Source organism: Bicyclus anynana, chromosome 22 (assembly GCF_947172395.1).
Source record: "Bicyclus anynana chromosome 22, ilBicAnyn1.1, whole genome shotgun sequence".
Classification (NCBI taxonomy): Eukaryota; Metazoa; Arthropoda; class Insecta; order Lepidoptera; family Nymphalidae; genus Bicyclus; species Bicyclus anynana.
This window is the reverse complement of record NC_069104.1, coordinates 7,278,782-7,303,438: the sequence shown is the minus strand read 5'-3', so window position 1 is coordinate 7,303,438 and position 24,657 is coordinate 7,278,782. Positions and strand designations below refer to the sequence as shown.

Here is a 24,657-nt window from a genome sequence, read left to right as displayed (position 1 = left end):
AACATAGTAAAGAGAAACTTTTCAAAGTATATTAAGAAAATTAGAAAAATATAATAATTTTCATTTGGTCTGGTAAACATATCAAATTCTAAGTAATAATTACAGGAAAACATATAAATAAATTAAAGCAAACTTACCTAGTGCAGTAAAAAGAATTTATGTACCAAAGTAATGTACTAATTATGTCTATGATTTTTTTTTACCTGGCACCTAAACACATCCACATACTTCTGAATGAAAAACATGGCGTCGTTAATCTACAGGCAATACAGAAGCACAATATTTAAACAAAAATAGATATACTTACAACTTTTTATTAGATCTCAAATACTAAGAGCAGTTATAATGCACATAAATGGAAGTAATATTGAGCTTTTACAATTTAACTAACTAACTAACTAATTTAACTAACTAACTAACTCTATTTAGCAACAGTACGACAATACCAAATTGTAAAAACCTGCAAAATCAGAGGCAGAGGTCATCTCCACTTTGCTATCACGGCTATGCTGTGTGAGCATAGTGACTCACACAGCATAGCCGTGATAGCAAAGTCAACAAAGCAAACCTCTGCCTCTGATTTTGCAGGGTGTGGGTTCGAATCCGGTCCGGGGCCTGCACCTCCAACTTTTCAGTTGTGTGCATTTTAAGAAATTAAATATCACGTGTATAACAGTGAAGGAGAACATCGTGAAGAAACGTGCATGCCAGGGAATTTTCTCAATTCTCTGCGTGTATGAAGTCTGCCAATCCGCATTGGGCCAGCGTGGTGGACTATTGGCCTTACCCCTCTCATTCTGAGAGGAGACTCGAGCTCAGCAGTGAGCCGAATATGGGTTGATGACTTACTCATAGCACAACCTATCGCGATGATTACATACTCCAATACATTCCGAAGACATAGTGTTTGCTTCAAGTAGCTTCCTCACAATTACGTGAGGATGAGAAGAAGCTATTTTTAATAGTTAGTTTAGCAAACCAATAAAAAAAAAGACTTGTTCCATTATACATTGTATCGGAGTGTGTAAAAGAGTTTTTGCACATTTATAATTTTGCATTTGTCTTTTCAATCCATTAAGTGAGAAGTTTTTAACTGAGTGACAGTGTTGAGAGATTTGTCTATTGTTTTATTTTTCATATAGTAATTAATAACAATTAGAAAATAATTAACATGTTGTTAAAATGTTTGTATGTTTTTACGGTTGTGTGTGTTTGCATAAAATTGACCTCACAAGGTAAGTCATTAAAGTAACACCTCATCACCGAGGAGTGGTGGTTCGATCCCCGCCCCGTTGGTATATTGTCGTACCCACTCCTAATACAGTCTTTCCTGACTAGTTGGAGAGGAATGGTAATAGTGGTCATATTTCAAAGATATGGCAAATATTAAAATACAAAAAAAATAAAAATATGCTTTTCATGTGGACCATTAGGTACATGTGTTGGAAAATAATTTTTAATTTTTTTACGTATATTGCATACCCTAGCTAAAAACTTTGTGCACACCACTGTGTGCAGATCAATTTCAATTCTGAACTACTACAAACTACTAAAATTAACTGTATATTCAAAAAGCTTCACTACTCCACGGTTGAGTATCGTACTCAATAATTCAACATGATGAGGTCATGGGTTCGATCCCCACCCATAGGACTTGTATCCTCCCACACCAAAAAGTCTCTACCCAAATTTAATATTTTAGACGTGCGTTAACATTTTAATTAATTCGTTTTTGACCAATTTATTAGGATTTATAAGCTCTTAAAAAATACAGATTATGTAATGACAGACAAAAATAAAAAAATATAGTGTTTTAGTATCCTGTAAATAATTTTAAGCACTTGCGAAAACACAGTATATTTTTATTTTCACAGACGGACACGTCTTCAATTTGATTTATATGTATTTATGTTGAGCAATGATATCTGTGAAGCAACTAATTGAAAATTTGACCCGCATTGTCAACGGCCCTGTGGCGCAACGGATAACGCGTCTGACTACGGATCAGAAGATTCCAGGTTCGAATCCTGGCAGGGTCGCGATAATCTTTTTTTCTTATTTATATATTTTTTTAATTTGTATTTACATAGTTAATGTAAAAAGCATTAAGTTTTTAATATAATTTTGTTTGTGTTTATGTAAGTATACTTATCTTATTTTGTGTGTCCAGTACTAGTGCGCTAAAATAAATAAATGAACTCTTCAATTTTAACAAATCAAAATCAAAATTATATTACTACAAAAATTACCATAGTAATATATAAAAAGTCAAAATTCATTTATTTTAATTAGACATAATTTAGGTACAAGCACTTTCGAAACGAATCTAATTTCGTTAGATAATAGTGCTAATAATATTAAGTCAAAAACTTAAAATTAAAGCCATGAGGGTTCCAAAGCGCGTGTTATTTATGTAGTAAATACTTACTCGTATTACATCTTTACTAATATTATAAAGAGGAATGATTTTGATTGTTTGTTTGTTTGTATTGAATAAGCTCCGAAACTACTGACCCGATTAAAAAAAATCTCTCTGTTGGGGAGCTACACTGTCTCCCGGTGTTATAGGCTATATTTTATCCCTTACTACGCAGATGAATCCGCGTGACGTCTGCTAGTATTTTATATTTTAGTAAAGGTTACTTGTTTTTTTTTTGCCTAAGCATTAAAAGTTTGTAACGTAAGCATACCTATAAATTACTATTAGAAATGAAAATTATATAAGTAATCGATAGAAATAAAAACGAAACCAAAAAGTATGTATTACCATGTTTTCTGTGGTATTACTGTTACTTAGTATGATTCCGAATGAAATAATTTCAGTATAAAAACGGCGTACATTTTCGAAATAAGTAGTTTCGTAATGGCTAGCTTGCGAAGGCTCTGCGTGCTTCTGATTTGCATAACACCTCCCCCAGAGGTAATACGAAATGTAGTGAGAGAATTTCCACACTTTTCCACAAAAATATCTCATTTCCCTAGTGTATTTAGAATTAGAGTGATATTTTCATATATAAATAAATACGAGTATTTTGTTAAATATTTACATCCATCTCTCTTCTACTATAATCGAAACATGAAATTACCAAACAATTTAAACTATTTATTAGTCCATAATATATAAATGGATTTGGATGATTTGAATAACACTTAGGCATCAACTTTTTATCCAGATATTTCCACAGAAATGGGAATTGGGGAGGGAATAATAATTATTTTTATTAGCAAAAGCCCTCTGGCAATAAAGCGGCGAATTCTTTAGATAACTTATCCTACTAATATTACAAACGCGAAAGTATGTATGGATGTATGTTTGTTATTCTATAAGACCGCTACTACTGAAGCGATTTGGCTGAAATTTGGAATGGAAATAGATTTATTCTGAATTAACACATAGGCTATTTTTCATCCCGGAAAAAATCATGGTTCCCGCGGGATTTGTGAAAAACTAAATTCCACGCGGACGATGTCGCGGGCGTCGGCTAGTAATAACTACAGTTTAAGTTATCTTGTAAGGCTTAGGGTTCTTCATTTGGCTTGTAAGTACATCAACGATAGGAAATTATTTATGTAATTATTTTTTTAATAGCAATTGTTACTTTTTGTATAATTGCAGAAAAAATATTTTATAGGCATTTGTTATTGTATTTTCATTTATAATTTTTACAAAAACCTATAAAAGAAGGAAAATTTTGTTAATTTAAGTTTTACACTATCTGTATTCCATATTTCATCCAAATCAATTTATGACTTTTAAGAGGAAGTGGACAGTGACAGCGGACCATTTAAAAAAAGGCTTCAGTCAGATGAATATAAACGTAAAGATAATAATGTCTAGATAATGAATATATTATATAATACATTCGTGTGTTATGTACCTATATCAAATGACTAGCAAACGCCCGCGACTTCGTTTGCGTGGAATTCAGTTTTTCACAAATTCCTCGGGGACCAAAATTTTTTCCGGACTAAAAAGTTACCTGTATGATGCTTGAAACCCTCCTCTATCTTTCAGTGTAAGTCCCATTTAAACCTGTTCGGTCGTTTCATAGATTAGCCCGTGCAGACAGACAAAATGTTTAAAACAGCGTGTTTGTGTTTTTGTTTCGTCTCAATAACTATAAGCACTTGATACAACACTATTATTATGAAATCACAGACATACACGCATTTCTACACAGCTAAAACTAGTTAAAACCAAATGGGCCACTTTATTTAGTTAGTTGTTAAATAAAAAACCACGAATTTCTCATGTCTAGTATTAAAAATAGCGCTTGTAACCGTGTCAAGTTGTCAGCCAAGGTATTCTGTTTTGTTAGCTTAAAGACAAAGGCTTTCTTTGATCACAATTTGGAGTTGTAAAGGGCTTAGTGTCACGATGTCATAGCTTCACGGTTATGAGGCCGGACTCGAAACTGAGGTCTGAGGTTCGATTTTAGCTCCTTGGACTTAGGCTTATTAGAAAGGGAAAATACAGGCATGTAAGGGTCTTGACGGACGAAAAACAAAACAAAAAGTGATGAAAGAGTTACGTATTTTTGCTTTTGTAGTAGGTAAAGAAAAAGGCATGGCAGCTAAAATTTTATTAATAGGCTAGTTGACACTTTTTTAAATAGTCTAAATTATTGTTCATTATCGTTCTAAAAAATTATCATATTTCTTTGAGAAGTGATTACATGAAAATTTTAAATATTTTTTGACAATACCCGCTAAAAAGCCGTCTGCCATAATGTTCTATATTTCTTGACGTCACTTTAACGAATCCTTTACTAAACAGAGCGTTTGACAATTACTTTGACGTTTAATACATCAAGTAACTTATGAGTCAACTACCCTATTGATCATCATTATCATCGTACGATAACGGTATAATAATAATCCCAGGGTGGGCGCGGGTCCATGGGCACGGTTGGTTTTTTGGTTACTGTATTCGTAACCAAAAAACCAGCATCACTCAAAGATCATTAAAGACATATTATTATATCTTTTTGAATTTAATGACCTAAAAGTAAGTAATTCGCTTTATTACTGTCTAAAAGGGCCCCAAATTCTTGTGTGAACAAGGGCTCTAGTTTAAGACGGCGGTAGTTACGTTAATAAGCGGTTTACCCTCCCTGAGGTTATCACTTCAAAAAGTTGAGTCCAAAATCAAATGTTGAAATCTTCAGAGTCAAATGCAGGTTAATTACTTCAACCTTGCGCAAATTCCAAAGGCAGATACTATCTACACAAGGGAGCAATTCCTTTGTCTTGAATGAAATCAAAGACCCTTGTCTCCAGGTGACCCCAATTTGCGAAATTGCCTTTCGCAATTAAGCTTGCGTGCACGAACCATATACATGAGTTTGCATGTCGCGTAAAATGACGATTTATGTATTTCCTAATTGTCTTACAGCCTGTTCCGGTCACACTTTCGTCAATCATCGTCTTCATCAATTCATCATTATCATTAACAGTCGATGTACTTTCACTGCTGGAAATATCACTCACTGTTGAGCACAATACTCCTCTCAGAATGAGAGGGTTTAGGATAGTCAATGTGCCAATCCGCGCATTGGGCCAGCGTTGTGGATAATTGGCCTAACCCTTCTCATTTTGAGAGGAGACTCGAGCTCAGCAGTGAGCCGAATGTGGATTGTTAATGATGCTAATTATGTATGATGTATTTTATAAACGCAAAAGTTTGCTATAGATTACTTGTTATAGATGTATTGATGTTTGTTACTCTTTCTCGAAGAAAGTACTGAATGGATCAAGCTGAATTATGCCATGTGAAGCAAGCTAAGCTCTGAGAGGAGACTCGAGCTCAGCACTGAACCGAATATGGGTTGATAATGATACCTAACTGAAAAATAAGAGGTGCATGATCGAGACCGGATTCAATCCTACGCCCTCCAAATCGAAGGCTGAGGACTATCGGGTTATCACAGCTTGTATCGATCACTGTTTATAATTATAGTTTTTTTTTTTCTTTCTTTACAAGTTAGCCCTTGACTACAATCTCACCTGATGGTAAGTGATGATGCAGTCTAAGATGGAAGCGGGCTAACTTGTTAGGAGGAGGATGAAAATCCACACCCCTTTCGGTTTATACACGGCATCGTACCGGAACGCTAAATCGCTTGGCGGTACGTCTTTTGCCGGTAGGGTGGTAACTAGCCACGGCCGAAGCCTCCCACCAGCCAAGTAGAATGTATATTAAAAAAATTACATAGATACTGTACGAAATAATGGCATATTGGTACTTATATTTCACACACGCGATTCTCGATGATGTCTCCCCAGAGCGTCGTCTGTTGGAGTGCACTCAGTTTCGATCTCTACCGAGCAGGTATGAAACATACATTTGACATACATTTTCCGCTGTATGGCTTCATTGCTCGTAACTCATTGACCTTATTAATACGAGTATAAGCTTCTTGAAGTTTAACACTGGTGTTGAAAAATATGCTGTTGTTTATGGTTATTATATAACTTGTCATGTTCATCATTAGTTTATTTTAAACAAAAAATCAAAATAAATAGTCATTTATTTTAAAAAAAAAATTATATTTTACAAGTTAGCCCTTGACTACAATCTTACCTTATGGTAAGTGATGATGCAATCTAAGATGGAAGCGGAATAACGTGTTATTAGGAGGATCCTTTCGATTTCTACACGACATCGTACCGGACCGCTAAATCGCTTGGCGGTACTTCTTGGTCGGTAGAGTGGTAGCTAGCCACGGCTGAAACCTCCCAGCTAGACTTGGATCAATTGGACAAACCTCAATCAGGATCGAACCCAGGGCCTTCGTCTTGTAAATCCACCGCGCATACCACTGCGCCACGGATGCCGTCAACTATTTGTAAAGACTATTTTTAAAAACTCTGTCACTGGTTTGGAAGGCTGGTTCTACTGAGAAAAGTCAGCATTAAAGGCCAACTGCAAAAGTAGGACTTTTAAGGGATATGGAGCTTAGATCCACCACACCTCCCCAATGCGGGTTGGCGGGCTTAGTGTGTTATGGAATCTTTAACGATCAGGTTTTAACCGAAAATTGACAGGCACCGACGGCTTATCGTGCTTTCTAAGCGAGTAGCACAACCCACTTCCCAATTCCAGACTTTGTTAAAAATGTGCTGAAAAGAAAAGCTCAGTATTAATTTTCCGACTCAGGATTCGTACCCTCGAAATTTGAGCACCTCTGGATCTGATGCTACATAAATGTAAACCAAAGAATAAACCTTATGCACCAGAAAGTTGCTAGGGCTTGCTTAATAGTTAGTAAGAAATATACACTCACTCACTCACTCGCACATAGATAAAAGGTATAGACACAGTATATGGAACAGGTGAGTCAATGGATATTTTATTCACATTAATCTTATAAGCCGCTAAAGCTTATAAGAGTCAAATAATACATAAAATAAGCGTTTTCAGGAAGTCCTCAGAAACAGCTCCGATTTTGATGACTTTTTTTTAAAGTCATGTTTATAAATTGTGGCGTCTTGATAGTACTAAGCGTTTTGTATTATTAGGACTAGATATTAATTTTGCCTAGAAATGAAAATATTACACACATACAGACATTTAAACTGTCTTCTATGCCTATTTAATATTAAAGAGATACAGTTTGTGAGGTCGTAGGTAGGTAGGTCGTATCTTTGGATCTACTGAACCGATTTTAGAAATTCTTTTACCAATAAAAAGCCACGTTATTTGTGAGTGTTAAAGACTAATTTATTACCACACTCCCACAGGAATGGATACTATACGCGTGTGAAACCGCGGCGCGTCTGATAGTTGTACGAGTATAAATTCCGACATGTCCCAACCCATATTAATTTTGGTAAATCCACAGATTTATAAATGTACGGGGCTTACACAGTCACATATAATGTATATAAAACACCGATCCGGAGTCCTTGATTTAAATTTTAAATTAAGCGTATGAAGTAGGAAGCTGATACAAAAATATTGAACGTTACAAAAAACATTGCGTATAAAAAGCCGCTAAAGTGATTGTGTGTACGGCCTTACGTATATTTTCCTGAACTAAGCCCGCACAAAAATAAATAAAAAAATCGGACTTGGTTAAGAGCCGTGATAGCTCAGTGGATATGACCTCTGCCTGCGATTCCGGAGGGTGTAGGCTCGAATCCGGTCCGGGGCATGCACCTCCAACTTTTCAGTTGTGTGCATTTTAAGAAATTAAATATCACGTGTCTCAAACTGTGAAGGAGAAACGTGAAGAAAACTGCATACATGAGAATTTTCTTAATTCTCTAAGTGTGTGAAGTCTGCCAATACGCATTGGGCTAGCTTGGTGGACTATTGCTGTCATTCTGAGAGGAGACTCGAGCTGAGTCGAATATGGGTTGATAACGATGATGATAAACAGAGATTCTTCTGTGATTGTTTGCTTCTTTCTAGCTGAATATTCTCTTAGACTGCATTGTCACCTACTCAAATGAGTCAACTTGTTAAACAAAATAATAATTTCAAGCGAACGTAAAACTTTTTATTAATCTAAATCAGTTCAGATATTTTAATATCTGATCATTAGTTAAAAGTGCATGTTCACTTTTGTATATACACACTAAAGTCAAGTTCTACAAAAGTGCACTTCACTTTAGCTGTCAGTTCAGTTAAGGATGCGACTAAACAAGTGTTACGTGACTGTTTTTTTTACATTTAATGATAGATTCGGGTTACAAATTCAAGGAATGTTCTAGCGTTATTACTCAACCGTTGACACAACTCGTCCTGATGACCAAAACGGGTCGCATTATCGATACGGTGATTTAGTAATGCATAGCTAAATGATTACAACACCCTAACCCAACTAGACTGAGTTAGACACGGTCAGTTATAATAGGATATCCAGCTAAGGTCGTCGTGCATTAGGAACGGATCAAAAACAACCCTCAATTTAAACGCTGCGTTATTTTTTTAATTGTTTTGTCTTATAACGTCCAATCAAATCAAGTGAACGGAAATCGCACAAATGATTTAATAAATTCAATTATATTTACAGCGTTTATAACTTTGTTTTCTTGTGTCGATCTAAATAAGTGAACGTAAATAGCACAAGTGTAGTTCTTAATTAGTTACCAAAAGCGTTTTATGTTTTTTTTATTAAATCGTTCTAAATAAGTGAACAAAAATTTCCGTCAGTTTAATATTGATTCCTAAAAAAAAAGTTTTGTAATTTTTGGTTAAACCGTTCTAAAAAAGTGAATTCAAACTTCGGTTGTGTAATATTTTTAATTACATTTATAGAAGTGTTTTCATTTTTTTTTAAGCGTAAATTACGTGAAACGTGGACATGAAACATTTTTAATTAGTTAACAAAAGCGTTCTTGAGAAGTGAACTAAGTGGAAAGTGTAAAGATGGAGATAATAAAAATCTTCTACATCTGGACAATTTTAACGTTCGTTGTACTACAGAGTGTAATAGTAGGAAGTCAAGAAAGCTCATTCGAGCTTCCGGTGCAATTGTTTGGTTTCCCTTTCATCATAATGGCGGTTAGGATCACAAATTTCATTAAGAAACTCTCTTACGCTGTGAGCCCAGGTAATTTTGTTTATATATTTAATATCTTTTATGTATTTACAAACTAATATTTTGATTATTATGGATATAACGCCCTTTTAGGGCATTATTAGGTACTATTATTAGGTGGATTATATAATTTTACGTATTGTTATTGCTATTCAAAGTCGCGAAGTATTAATTTCGATTGGTGAATTTTAACATTTACATGTTATGTACTTACATACTAATACATTGGGTATTATGAACACTACGCCCTTTTGGCTTTTTTAGGTACTATTATTAGGTAGATTACATACTTTTATGTATTGTTATTGCTCGCGAAGTATTAATTTCAATTGGTGAATTTTAACATTTACATTATTAAAATATTGTTAAACAATTTACAATATACATTAAATAAAAAAAAATCTAATTTAAAAAAAAGTAGCACATAATTTTACCAAAATAATTTAAAACTACTTCATCAGTGTCAACCCATATTTGGCTCACTGCTGAGCTCGAGTCTCCTCTCAGAATCAGAGGGGTTAGGCCAATAGTCCACCACGCTGGCCCAATACAGATTGGCAGACTTCACATGCGCAGAGAATTAAGAAAATTATCTGGTATGCAGGTTCATCTACGAACGGATTCGAACCCACACCCTCCGGAAACGGAGGCAGAGGTCATATCCACTGGGCTATCACGGCTCTCAAAACTACTTATCTTAATAATATTTTGTAAAAGATTACTTAAAATTGTGTAAGATCGAAAAAATACCTGTCTAGGTGAATACTTCGAAAAAGTTGTATATAGCAATATATTGCGGTCATTTAACCTTGAGCCATATACATAAATATTTTGAAAGGTGTACGTGTTAATCACTATTGCGTCTGGTTAAAATAAAAACATGTTCTTTTCTGCGAATAGTATTCAGTAGACATAGAAAGTTCATTATTTACGGATATTCTTTTTCTGCTTTAAAACAAATCCGACTCAAATGGACATTAAATTAACCAACAAAGAAATTAGTATTAATTCCGAAAAGGGACAATTCTACTAAGTACTTAGTACTTTCTTCGCAAGTCCTCTCGTCAGGATTGCCTTTGCATGCTACGTGTAATTTGTTTATTTTGAATGTTTTTAATTATTATTGTATTTTTGTGTGCAATAAAGTATTTCTTCTACTTCTTAAAGGATTCCATACAACAACAAAGGTTGTTAATCCTTAATAAATGTATTTTGAATACAGGGAAAATATTTTTTCATTAAATAAAACTACTGTATCTGTTATATTATTAACTGGAAACAGTGATACAAAAACTTGAACACAATAAAAGTTAAGAGACAGGTAACAAATAAGAAAATGTTGGCAAAACATCTATAGTCTAAGGGGCGAGGATCGAACTTATGAACTTTCGATGTTGAATCCGGTTCCATATACGTGGAACTCTTGAGGCTTAAATCTGACTGTTAAAAAATCAAAGGTTCAAATCCTTACATTAATTATAAGATTTGTAAGTATAATTGGCGAAGGTATGCCGTTAATATGATATGATCTCGATAACCTACTTCCATGTGACCGCTATGACATAATGGTATTGACTAACAAACTCAAGCGGGGACGGACAATCTCACCGAGCAGTACAACCGTAGACTTACTCTCACTAGCACTTCATAACGTGCAAAATCTCTACACAGTTTTGCATATAACTATCTATTCATATTGCCGTATAAAGTTCATAAGCATTAATCATAATTTTGCGAAATTTTTCTCTATAAATATCTGTAAAAGTGTTTTGAAGTGTGAACATAACTTTATGTTATTGTTGTTTGTGGTTGTACCGTGCTTATTTTAACTACATAAATCCAAAATATTTTTTGATTTTTTCTTTTTAAATATCTATAAAAGTGTATCTGTAAAAGTGGACGTATAATGGTTATACGTCATACTTTGTGTTCAGCAAGTGTTGATCGAAAAAAATTGTAACTTAACTTAAATATTCCTAAATAATTAACAATGAAGTACCCTATTATTCTGTCATTGTATTTTGTTTTTTTCGTTAATTCCAATATTGTGAATGGTCAAGAAACGCCTTTTGAATTGCCAGTGCAGTTAGTCGGTTTTCCTTTCATAGTTGGGACTGTTAAGTTGACGAATTTTTTGAAAAAGTTGTCCTATTCGCTAAGTCCTGGTGAGTTGATAATATTCCGTATCTATACAATTATACATAATAGCGTGAGATGTGATTGCTAAGTGGATATGACCTCTGCCTTCGATTCGGAGGGCGTAGGTTCGAATCCGGTCGGGGGCATGCATCTCCAACTTTTGAGTTTTGTGCATTTTAAGAAATTAAATATCACGTGTCTCAAATGGTGAAGGTATAACATCGTGAGTAAACCTGCATACTTTAGAAATTTCTTAGTTCTCAACGTGTGTGAAATTTGCTAATCCGCACTATGCCAGCGTTATGGACTAATCCTACTCATTCTTACAGGAGACTCGTGCTTAGCAGTGAGCCGTATATGGGTTGATAATGATGATGATGATGATACATAATATCAAACTTTTTAAAAGCTCAAAGGTAAATGGGCCGGACTCGTCATCAAGAAGTGTTGGTTCGATTCCAGCCCGCTGGACTATTATCGGATATCCTCCTAACATAATATTTTTTTGACTACTTGGAGGAGAATGGGAATTAGTCATATTAAATAATATTATAATAGTTTAAAAACATTACCCTCTTTCTGACGCAGTCGGGTAAAAATCTAAAAAACACGCTTTTTTAAATTATAAATTACAAATGGAGTTTTTTCCTATTCCGGACAGCACACTTTCAACACTTTCTTTTTATAACTCATATCATGGGGGTGCATTTCAAATAGCCTGTCCACTATCTTGGGCGTCCGCCATATTGGATTTAAGTCACGTGACAATTCCATACATATATTACATACATACATAGTTAGTTACAAGTGAAGCTAATGTAAGGGTGCTAAAAAACATGGCAAATATTATATTTAAAAAAATGTCGGTATGTTTATCTGTCTGTCTGTCAAGGTGCTGCATTACCACCCTTTTGGGCAAAGACGTACCGCCAAGCGATTTAGCGTTCCGGTACGATATCGTGGCCTCTTACCAGCCAAAGACCGCAGTCAAGGGCTAACTTGTCTAGTTGGTATGCGGATGATAATGAAAAGTGAGAAATGTTCTTAATAAAAACCATTGACGCTTGATAAATAAAACGATAATTCAAATATTTAAAAATGCAAACGTGACTGCCCAGCGTAAAACAAACGTTTTGTAGGCTTTTACGGCCGTTTCGCAAATAAAAGGCTATAAACCATGTGTGAATATGCATTCGCGCGTTCACATACGCGACAGGCGGAATTCATACGGGCTGTCTGTTAACGTCTCTTATCTCGCAAATTGGTTTTTATATTGCTCTTGTATTGATATGATGATGTTTTTTTTTTATTTTTTTACCTTTTTTTTTTATTCTTTACAAGTTAGCCCTTGACTACAAACTCACCTGATGGTAAGTGATGATGCAGTCTAAGATGGAAGCGGGCTAACTTGTTAGGAGGAGGATGAAAAAACCCCTTTCGGTTTCTACACGGCATCGTACCGGAACACTAAATCGCTTGCTCGCTAAAACGATTCAAATAAATCAAAGAGTATTTAGGAGGTTTTTGACGGCCTCCGTGGCGCAGTGGTATGCGCGGTGGATTTACAAGACGGAGATCCTGGGTTCGATTTCCGGCTGGGCAGACTGAGATTTTCATAATTTGTCCAGGTCTGGCTGGTGGGAGGCCTCGTCCGTGGCTATTTACCACCCTACCGGCAAAGACGTACCGCCAAGCGATGTAGCGTTCCAGTACGGTGTGGATTTTCATCCTCGTCCTAACAAGTTAGCCCGATTCCATCTCAGACTGCATCATCACTTACCATCAGGTGAGATTGTAGTCAAGGGCTAACTTGTAAAAAAAGAATAAAAAGAAAAAAAATTAATAAAAGTTTAGCATCAAACTGCTACATAGTAAAGCAGTCCTAATCACTACTATTAGAAGATCACTGTACTTTGAAGTACTTTGATGCTTAAATTTTAATCTATGTTTATAAATATGGTCGAAAAGGTCTCAGTCTAACGTCGTCCCCATTTCTGGGCTAGGACAGTTTTTAGCGAAGCAGGCTGGCTTGACCTCTAATACTAATAAATACTTCATAACATATAGCTAACTGATTTCTATGTATCATAGAGAATTGTCTATACGATGTACAATCAGTTTTAGATCACAGAATTATGAAGACGTTAGAATTTATCATGTGATCTGAAATAACTCTAAGAAGAGTTAAATCGTGTATTCTTCTGCCATACAAAGGAAAAAAGAATATTGCGACAGTATGTCTGGATGTTACGAAATTGTTTTTTAAATCCATTTTACTGAAAACTTTACTTTGCCGTAGTGCCGTAACTTTTTAACCGACTTCCAAAAAGGAGGAGGTTCTACGTTTGGCTGTTAGTATGTTTTTTTTTAATTTAAGTACTTGTGTTATACGAGTAGGCTAGTGTTAATATCGCTTAAGCTTATTGAATTGCATATAATTGAGCTATTTGCTGTTGCCGTGTCGATATTAATACGAGATTATCGTTGATTATATTATTATTGGCATATTAATTAATTAATTAGTAATTGATAATATCAATAATAATATGCTTGCCATAATTATTGATATTCTCTGAAAAGCTAAGATAGTAGGTTGTATAAAGTATATAGGACTGTTTGTCGATTTCGTTTTAACTCAAAAACTATTCGATTGATTTTAATAATTCTTTCACAATTAAAAAGTTCTATCTTTATCAAGTAACATAAGCTATATTTTAAGCACGTATTCCCATGGGAACGCGAACTACGCCGGTGGAACTTATGCTATATTTTACTAGCTTAATTATGTAGGTTACGTAGATTTCACTGTGATTAATATAGATTGAATCGTATTTTTAACCGATTTCCAAAAAGGAGGAGGTTGTACGTTCGACTGTATGTATGTTTTTTTTTTAATTATTAGCTACACTTTATTTGACCGCCGGTGTTGTAGTGAGCAGTGAGTTTCTAACTTTTTTTTTTACAAATAACCCCTTGAATACAATCTTACCTGATGGTAAGTGATGATGCAATCTAAGATAGAAGTGGGTTATCTTGTTAGGAGGAGGATGAAAATCCACACCCCTTTCGGTTTCTAGACGACATCGTATCGGAACGTTAAATCGCTTGACGGTACGTCTTTACCGGTAGAACTACATACAAGTACATAGGTTTGAGTACCACAGCTTGAAAATATTTGTGTGATAAACATATGAATCATTACTCATACTTAAAGATATTAGTAACTAGCCGACGACCCGCGTTTTCACCCGCGTGGTACCCGTACCTGTGAGAATACGAGGATAAAATATAGCTAATGACACTCACAAATAACGTGGCTTCCTAGTGGTAAAAGAATTTTTAAAATCACTTCTGTAGATCCAGAGATACAATACCATTTACCTCTTTATAATATTACTATAGATTACCAAGTTGTTATATTCATATTATTTTAGATTACAGTAATAGGGATGATGACACTTTTTTAAATTGTATATAAATTTGAAGTATGCTAATAGTAAAGCAATTTTGTAAGAGAAACAGGGTATCTGCGATCATTACTTTCGGAGCTACAGGGATTTAAAGGGTCAGATTTGCGGCGCTGACGCGGATCCCTGAAAAACGCCCTATACAAAATGGCACGAACTTATGACGTCGTAGGTAATGTAATGATCGTTAGATTTGTATGTGTGTTTGTTTGTTTGTTTGTTATTTGTGCGTTTATGTATATAGTTTATTTATTAAAAAATGTCACATTCAATGTAAGGAAGCTAAAACTGTATGAATTTTCTTCTAATTACGATAAAAGATTTTTAATAGCTTTTGAAATTTTATAATCTCATTTATTTTGCAAATATCCAGACAATATTTTCTTTTTATGTATAAATTAGTTAACATTGACCCTAATTACCCGAATGTATCATAAAAATCAATATATTCAAACCTAGTCAGCATCCCCATTATGATTATAAAAGATCTAAAATTCATATTTTAATTATAGTCATATAATAAGTAGTAGGTAACATTATAATATTATCTTCAGATTTACATAACAAACTACCGTATATAACTACCGCAATTTTCGTTTCGCCAAATATATTACATTTATAACGACCTAAACTATATGTTTGTCTACATAAATATGTATGTATAGAACCAGTTACACAGGTCTATTTGTTACAACATGAAACCGATTACTACGCACTTGAATTGTTGTACCATGTTATTAGAGTTATTCATGCAATGATAGTGTTAGTAGAGCAAGAGAAGTAACGTTAAAAGTGCGTGTCGGGCCTCGCGCATTGTAGGGTCCCGTAGAATAATTTATTACGACACTGGATTGGCACCGCTTTCAAACTGTTCAAAAGGTAGCATAGATACAATGTTATTTTTGGCTTTTTAGTTTAGGTTAATTAATGTGTTGGAAGTCGGTTGAATTTTTTTTTATTACAGATGGGATTGTAGTCAAGGGCTAACTTGTAAAGAATAAAAAACAAAGTCACCTTACATCAGTTGAGATTCCAGTGAAGTGCTAACTTGTCAATTAATAAAAAAAAACATCCAGTATGCTTTTGGGTTATACCAACACCAATTTCCAAACTCCGGGCTGAGAATTTTTACTGTCAATGTATTAAAATAAAGTAAAATTCGGTATTTCATTTCTGGGTCAGCCTGACCCAGGGTTCGAACTCAAAACTTCATGAGAAGCCCTGAAGGATAAGCAACGGTCCAATGGACCAACGAGGCAGTAAATACTGCATCCCTTACCTTACCTTATCAGGCGACGTCCACTGCTGGACACAGGCACCTTGCATGGACTTCCAAAAACAACGGCCTCGAGCTGTCTTCAGTAATGTACTCAGTCCACCTAGTGGAAGGGTCGCCATTCCAGCACCTTGGGATCCCAACGTTCATCGGCTCTTCGAACTATGTGGCCCACCCATTGTCACTTCAACTTCGTGACTCGCTGAGCTATGTCAGTGACTTTGGTTCGTCTGCTGATCTGCTCATTTCTGATTCGATCACGCAGAGAAACTCCAAGCATAGCTCGCTCCAAAATACTGCATAGATAAAGATAAACAACAAGTCATAAGTAGGTTAAACGAAATAAAACACTCGAATAACTTTTCCAGGCAATTTTTATAACTTAGCTACTTCTGGCCGATTTCCAGGTCAAATAAAACAATATGGCGCACAAAACAAATTGTTCTTGATTGTGTTCGAAGTTGGAAAAACTATTTGAAGAAGCTTTCGGACGGGAGGATTTCGCGGATATCGATAGAACGAACGAATTCCTCGGGTTGCTACTAAGAGAGATTTACTGAGGAAATTATATTCCGCTAAGAAACTTCGAGCTAGATTTTCAAGACATAATGCTGAAGAATCTATACTTGATATTAGTACCTATCTAAAAAGAGGTAAATTTTGTGGTGTTGTAGACGGTAATCTCTGGATCTACTAAACCGATTTTGAGAATTCTTTTACCATTGGAAAGCAATGACATTTTTGAGTGTGATAGGCTATATTTTATCCCCGTTGACTCAAGGAACGGGAGCTACGCGAGTAAAACCGCAGAGTGTTGGCTACTTTAATATAAGTTTATATGCACGTTTGTTTCATGCAAAAAGTACTGAGTTGATTTGGCTGAAACTTGGAATGGAAGTAGATTATATCATGGATTAACACATAAGCTACTTTTTAGCCCGCGTGATTCCCAAAAAACCAAGTAGATTGAGATTAAATTACTCTCTTATTTTTTACATTTTTAACAATGTTATTAAGACAAAATATAATACAAAAACTATTAAAAATTTACAAAAAGTAATTAACCCTCCCGCTGCGGGACATTTGAGTGCCCAAGCACCTCCTCCTCTTCCTTACTATACGCGCCGTCTGAAGAATCACTGCCTTCTGTATCCGACTCCTGATCCAAAAGTTAAGCGAAAGCTTTTTACGGTCAAAGTTTTTCGCTATAAGACCATTGACTATCACACAACCACTATCAGAACAATAATAGTTGACTCAACATTCCACATGGCGGTAATCTCGTGAGCAAGGTCCAAGTAGATTTAATCACTAATTATTACATCAGCCGATAGACCAGCCGCTGCTGGGTACCAAGCTAACTAGCTGGCTTACCAGCAGCTATCAGCCCATCTAATATGCAGCAGCGTAGCTAGGTAACCTGGTGCAAATGAAGAAATGGGACCCCACTACTATCTATACGGGTTGGGTTTTATTAAGGAAAATATTAAAATACCTACAAATACATAAAAACGCTAAGCTACTTTATCATCAGCTCTTTATCATTTTCAAAATTTTGTAAATCAGTCCGCTCGCGATTTTCTGGTAAGGTTTACACCGCTATTGATAGGGTGCCGTAAAGTAGGCTGGGGCTTCCTTCTTGAATTACGTAGCTATTTCTAATTATAAATCTCTCTTTGATTTCAGCTACATACCGCTCCAGAAATCGTCGCGAGTTGACTTTAGCGAGTGACTCCGAGCCGTATGACTCGCAAGAAGTAGAGAAGTACATCGTAGGAGAGTTCGGCGCGCGAGCCTGCGTGTTTGAGAGAGTGTGCGCGCACTATGCAACCAGAGCGCGATCACAGCCGCGACCACAGATGAATTGGTCTGATGTATTCAGGTAAGCAAGCCTAAGAAAATGAATGATTGATCGATTGATTCATTGATTGAATGAATCAATAAATTAATTTACGTATTAAATCAGTTTTTCACAAATCTCGTGGTAACTATGGCCTTTTCCGGGATGAAAAGTAGCTTATGTGTTTATCAAGAGTAAAATCTATTTCAATTCCAAATTTCAGCCAAATCGCTTCAGTAGCCGCAGCGTAAAGGAGGAACAAACATACACACTTACACACAAACTTTCGCCTTTATAATATTATTGTGACGATAAATTTATTTTTTAATATTTAGGTAAACGATTGGATTAAATCGAGTGACTGTGAGCCGCTTAAGCTGCTCATTTTCTTTGCTCTGAGCCATATTAGAATAGTTTGCCACGAGTTTAAGCGTCAAGTCAAAGCCGCAACCATAAAATAGCCAGCTTGAATAAATAAATAAATTTATGTTTGATTTATTCATAGAAAATAAGGTCATAAATCTAATAGAATTCTGCATTGAAATTCCATTTGATTCGATCTAGAGTCTGGGTTGAATGATTTACATAGAAGTAGATAAGTATATAGTATATAGTAGTATGATAAATTGAAATTTTACCAGGGTGTGAGATACCCTGGGACATGCTCGCCGGGTTAAAGAGTGAAGTAAAAGAGATATTTAAATTTAACGGCTATCTTAAACCGCGAGGTTCAATTTCTAACGGTTCTAAACGATTAACTAAACAAGTTTCTTAACAACATATTACTACTTACATGCGAAAGCACATCCAAAATTTGTCAAGGACATAAGAATTTGAATACAACGGTTGAGTCAAAGATCATATCACCTTTTTAGTTTGAACTCTTATGAAATAAAATTACACATAACAAATTAACTTTAAGTACCAGCTGTAACTAAGTCACTTTTTATGATAATTTAAGAAAGGTTTTAAGTTTTTTTTTACTTGTTAGTCTGTGAAGAAGCCTATAAGAAACTTTTTTTTTATTCTTAAAGTAATTACAGCAATTCAAGCTTTTTTTGTGTATTAAAAAATTTTTGTGTATTAAAAACTATTTTTTTTCTTAATTAGTCAAACGTAAGATACATAAGTTTGACTAAACACGACACGCATACAAAAAAAAAACATTATTAAAAAAAATTATTAATGTTTTTTTTTCATCAAGTTAGTCTACGATATCACCTGATGTTAAGTGACAGTGCAGTCTAAGATGGAAGCTGAGTTATTTGGAAAAGGCATAACTTTATTCAACCCGTAGGTACCTGTGAAAGTTGATCTTGGTTTTTTTTTTATTTAAATAAACCTTTTTATATTTCCTTTTTTAAATTAATATTATAATAATCAATTAGTAATAGATACAATACCCGGCCTTGACCTGGCCGGCCGTCCGAAACGATGGGTTTCTCTTACGAAACCAATTCAAATGTATGCAATTCAAGGACACGCAATTCTGACTTCGCGTCACGCAACAGTGGATAGCACAACATGCCAGTTCTACACATCTTGATTGACGTAACACGTTGTTGTGACGACCTTTTGACTTAGTTTACAGAGGTCCAGGGTTTGATTCTCGGTTTGGATTAATATAGGAATTTATGTTTTCTGAAGTAGTACAGGTTTCGCCTAGGGGTAGACTTTGGCCTTATAGGTATAGATGTAATGCTAAATTGTTTCCGGACGATGATGTATAACCAAGGGTAGGCAAATAAATAAGCCATGCTATATCCTATACTACAGCATTTCTTTATGAGTAATGTTTACCAACAAAAAAATTAGAAATGAAGGTAGAAAACGCATGTCATTTCATAACTTATTTATTTTCAATTGTGTATTGTTTGTTTATAAAATGTTATATAAAATATATTAATCATATCTAATTCTTCTAAGCTTATTAATCAAATTTATTTTTATTAATTTAAGAACAAGTTAATTATAATTATGTTTAGGTGTGAAATGACTAGTGATGTATACCCTTATTTTTAATTTGTTCGTTGGTAAACAGTACTCATCAAGAAAGGCTATAGTTGGCGTTAGAACCTATCATCACTTAAATAAAAAAATATATAAATAAATATACTTAAACAATACACACGTCATCACTATCTAGCCCCAAAGTAAGCCTATGTAAGTCTATATAAAGTCTTGTTGTACGTACAGTTGTTCAGATATATGAAGCACATAATGAGACTTGTTACAGAGCGAACAATTTTCTCGCTTCTTCCTTGGCTGTGTGTACAAAAAAAAATGGGAATGTTACACAACATCCCTCAACTTTAATCGGTACCCATTGAGTCCAAAGGTAATCTATGGGTAGCACAAAGAAAATGAATAAAGCTATGCTCTTCGCCTGCACGATAGAACGAACTGTGTTAGGAGTATCTTTGCGTGATCGAAACAGAAATGAGAAGATTCGCAGAAGAACCAAAGTCACCGACATAGCTCAACGAGTTGTGAGGCTGAAGTAGCAATGGGCGGGGCAAATGGTTTGAAGAGCCGATGGTGTTTGGGATCCCAAAGTGCTGGAGTGGCGACCCCCCGCCAGGTGGACTGACGACATCAAGCGAGTCCCAGAGATTCGCTGGATGCAGGTGGCTCAGTATCGTGATGTTTGAAAGTCCCTACAAAAGGCCTATGTCCTGCAGTGGACGTCCATCGGCTGATATGATGATGATGATGATGATGACTTCGCATGCACATTTCATTTATTTAAATAGGTATACCTAAATAAAAACTACTTAATTAACAAAAAAGTTCATATGTAAATTGATGAGGAAGCTATTTGGGCAAGTAATATAATGTAACCAAGATTTGTTATGATACGTAAACTTTTGCAGGCTGGTTTGAGAGAAGTTTTACCTTATATTCAGACTTTTTTCACGAGAACTTTTTGCAAGAGATCTCACCTCAGCGGCTCTGAGGTCGACATACTTACACATCGTATAGGCAGTGTTACCAACTCTCCAAAATATTTATCCCTAAAGTTGGTGTCAAAAACCCCTAAAATCGCCTTAATTATTGAGTTGTCCCCCTAAAAAATATAAATTCATAATAATTTAGAAATAATATGCTGTCATACGTTTCAAAAGTCTATATTTAATACAGACAAAATACTACGTCTTTATCTGAAGATTCAGATTTTTTGAAATCATACATGTTGACAATGAACAAATTTACCAATTTTTTTTATTCGATGAAAATTGCCTCCAATTGCCTCAGAGTGGTTGTAGAATAACGTATTATATGTCGTTATAGGTCGCTAGGCCAAGAAAGAAATATTAAAATTATCATCAATTTAAAAATATTAAAGAGTCAAAAGATCCCTGAAAATACCCGTAAAAATTTCAGACCCCTAAAAAATCCCATTTCATTTATTTGCCCCCTAAATCTGGGGAGAAAACCCCTAAGTTGGGAACTCTGCGTATAGACTACGTGCAGTGACTGGCAAAGATAGACGCTGGTGTGGACTAGGCCTTACGTGGCTAGTATGTAGGACAGTGATGTAACGACTACGCAACCGACTCGCGTCGTGTGGTGTCACGTAGACATGTCAATAGTGTTCGACTAAAACGTGTAGCATGGTGCGGCTGACAGTTGCCTTATGACGTTCAATCCTACTAATATTATAAAAGCAAATGTTTGTATGGATGTTTGTTTGGATGCTTATTACTTTTTAACGCCGCTACTACTGAAGCGATTTGGCTGAAATTTGGAATGGAAATAGATTTTACTCTGGATTATCACATAGGCTTACTTTTTACCCTGAAAAACCCATGCTTTCCCGAGATTTGCGAAAACTGATGATTTTGATGATATGAATGTTTTTTACTCTTTCAAACCTCGACTACAAAACCGAATTAGCTGAAATGTGGTATTGAGGTATATTATAGCATGGTTTAACACATAGGCTACATTTTATCCCGGAAAAACCATGGTTCCCGAGGGATTTGTGAAAAACTGAATTCCACGTGGACGAAGTCGCGGGCGTCCGCTAGTATGTACTATTATCGTGAATCGCGGCTGACTTTCAAGAGTGAAACCAACTGTCACTCGCACTATGCTCAGCGCACGTTGTAAAATGACTCGATTAAAGTGACTCGAGCAAAAATAGCCAAGTTCTGTATACTTAAACGACGTTTGGGGTACACGCGTCACTGTTGAAAGATGGATGATGTTAGGAGCTAACTCGCATTGCAGTTCCTTTAACGATATTTATAAGAATGTTAAGTAGAGAATCTGGTACATTCTTAAATGTTATGTACAAAAGCTTTTCGTTAGTGTATATGTAATATTTAAAAATGGCATGATTTTTTCTTGTAAGTATGGTATGGTTAATGAGAAAACATAAGATAAAAACTCAAACGATATTCGTCTCTCCACTGTTAGTACTGATTTAATGAATGTCTATTATACAAAATAGGTAGCAATATTTTTAAGGTTAAAGGTGAAACGAAATTTTAAAGATGTACATACGTAAATACAAATAAAAAAAGATAATTTCTAATAATCAAAACACCGTGAGCACGCAGCACGAAAACATTTTGTATGTTTTCCGAACTTGGCTGAGTCACTACCGTGTTTCCTGATCTTTACATTACTCGAGTCATTTGAACTGCGGCAATTTACAAACCATATAATATTCATCTATTCAACTATCTTCGCCGTAAATAACTTCTTACATAACTAACTGTTTTTCGGCCAATTAATCCAGTATCTATCTATCAGATTACTATGTCGATATCAGACAAAACAGTTAGTGCAAATACTATGTCTGAAAAGTAACTAAAGTCAAGACAAAACTTTATGTTATATTTATGCATAAAAAACGGCAAAACGGCCTTCGTAGTATGCCGCTAGTATAAAAGTGAAGTAAACTTAATAATGCGGAACTTTTACCTAGATTTCAAGACCGCAAAGATGATCATGTTTCCTTAACACTCAAAAACTTACCTTAATGTTATAAATTTAAAAATCTTTTTATGTGAGAAGGATATAATAATTACTCTAAAAAAATCCTCATTATAGAAGCTATTAAAGATTTAATTAGCTAAGTTTAAAGTTCATTTTTGGTTGTTCATTAAACAGTAATAATCAGTGAAAGTTTTGTGTGGTCTTGCATAATACCAGCATAACTCAATGTGGTGTGCATTCCATAGATGCAAAAATGCACTGCTTATACACCTTTACCCATTGTACGGAATATAACGGAATACGGAATATGGAGTTTTCCATAACGGAATACGGAGTTTTCCATAATGGAATACGGAGTTTTCCATAACGGAATACGGAGTTTTCCATTTTGTACAATAGGCTACTTGCCTCTTTTGTAAACAGTGTTTAAACTGAGTTATGGAAGTATTATAAGCTATATTTTATTTTGTCCCGTCAATAATAACCAGTAAAACGTTTAATATAAATGAAAAAATAACTACGTAAAATTTTAGCCGCCCAAACACAACACAATACGAAGTGACGTCATTCATAGAGATAACAGCCTGATTGGCGTTTGCAATTATGTGATTTTTTCACGTCACCGCAAGCGCCAATCACAAACCGATGCCTTGTAGCGAATGACGTTACAGTTTATGATTGGCGTTCGCGGTGACGTGATAAAAATACAATTTTGTTCTATAAAAATATTACAATTACAAAATTATATTCACAAATAAAAATGTGATTAGAGTTTCTAGGCATCTAAACTGCTTCTATGCAAAAAATCTTCTTAGTTTTGTACAAGTAGCCTATTAGTATAATGCCTTAAATTAAATACCCTATGGATGCCACTAAACTTAGATACAAAAATCATTACTTCTTTATTCTGTAAGGAGGGAGGCCAGGCTCTATAGTTAGTAAATAGGCTAATAATGATGTTAAACATCTGTTTCTTTGTCCACAGACAATACAAGCGTTCACCAGAGCAGGCCAAAGAGCTGTATCTACTGAGCGTATTCCTCGGAGACATCGTGGGGTCGCCGCAACTGTGCCACCAGCTAGCCAAGAGGCGGGCTTGTGATGACACCTTGCTAGCCGACAATCATTAACGTTTAGACAATAGATTAAGAATAGTCTAAGAGCCCGTGAACTCCAGACTTTCGTCATTTCATAAAAGCTGAAAGTTTGTCAGCTCATACTCCTACTATAAGTAAATACGGTAGCCAATTATTGAGTTTGGACCGTGGTGGCTTTGGGAGGTAGCAGATTTTAAGGATCCAGGCCCTCAACCGTCTAATAAAAAGTATAAAGTGTAATTTATTCATGTTTTCCTCGGCTATGAGAAATTATATTACCAGTCGTCAGCTTCGTAGAAACCCTTCGAAAAACACTATACAAATTTGAAACTTCAAGGGTTTC

General features: G+C 35.1%; 1 protein-coding gene and 1 non-coding gene across 3 annotated transcripts; both read left to right on the top strand.

Annotated features, from left to right (window-relative positions):
• Positions 1 to 1,966: 1,966 nt before the first annotated feature.
• Positions 1,967 to 2,039, top strand: Trnar-acg (transfer RNA arginine (anticodon ACG)). Its single transcript has one exon. It is a non-coding gene; the product is annotated as a tRNA-Arg (tRNA).
• A 6,794-nt stretch (positions 2,040 to 8,833) lies between these two features.
• LOC112044326 (uncharacterized) lies at positions 8,834 to 24,390 on the top strand. 2 transcript variants are annotated; one of them, XM_024080143.2, is made up of 3 exons: positions 8,834 to 9,560; positions 18,117 to 18,312; positions 24,203 to 24,390. In XM_024080143.2, the coding sequence occupies exons 1-3, from the start codon at positions 9,377 to 9,379 to the stop codon at positions 24,345 to 24,347; spliced, it is 525 nt and encodes a 174-aa protein (XP_023935911.1). In that variant the 5' UTR covers positions 8,834 to 9,376; the 3' UTR covers positions 24,348 to 24,390. The 2 variants fall into 2 exon arrangements, with proteins under 2 accessions (XP_023935911.1, XP_023935912.1); XM_024080144.2 differs by lacking the exon at positions 8,834 to 9,560 and adding an exon at positions 11,140 to 11,713.
• The last annotated feature ends 267 nt before the right edge of the window (positions 24,391 to 24,657 follow it).

What these genes read in the sequence shown, in the direction of transcription:
- LOC112044326 (XM_024080143.2), top strand. Translation starts at nt 9,377, where the DNA reads ATGGAGATAATAAAAATCTTCTACATCTGGACAATTTTAACGTTCGTT. An exon ending in CTCTTACGCTGTGAGCCCAG is followed by an intron (nt 9,561 to 18,116) that starts GTAATTTTGTTT and finishes CTTTGATTTCAG; the next exon opens with CTACATACCGCTCCAGAAAT. An exon ending in AATTGGTCTGATGTATTCAG is followed by an intron (nt 18,313 to 24,202) that starts GTAAGCAAGCCT and finishes CTTTGTCCACAG; the next exon opens with ACAATACAAGCGTTCACCAG.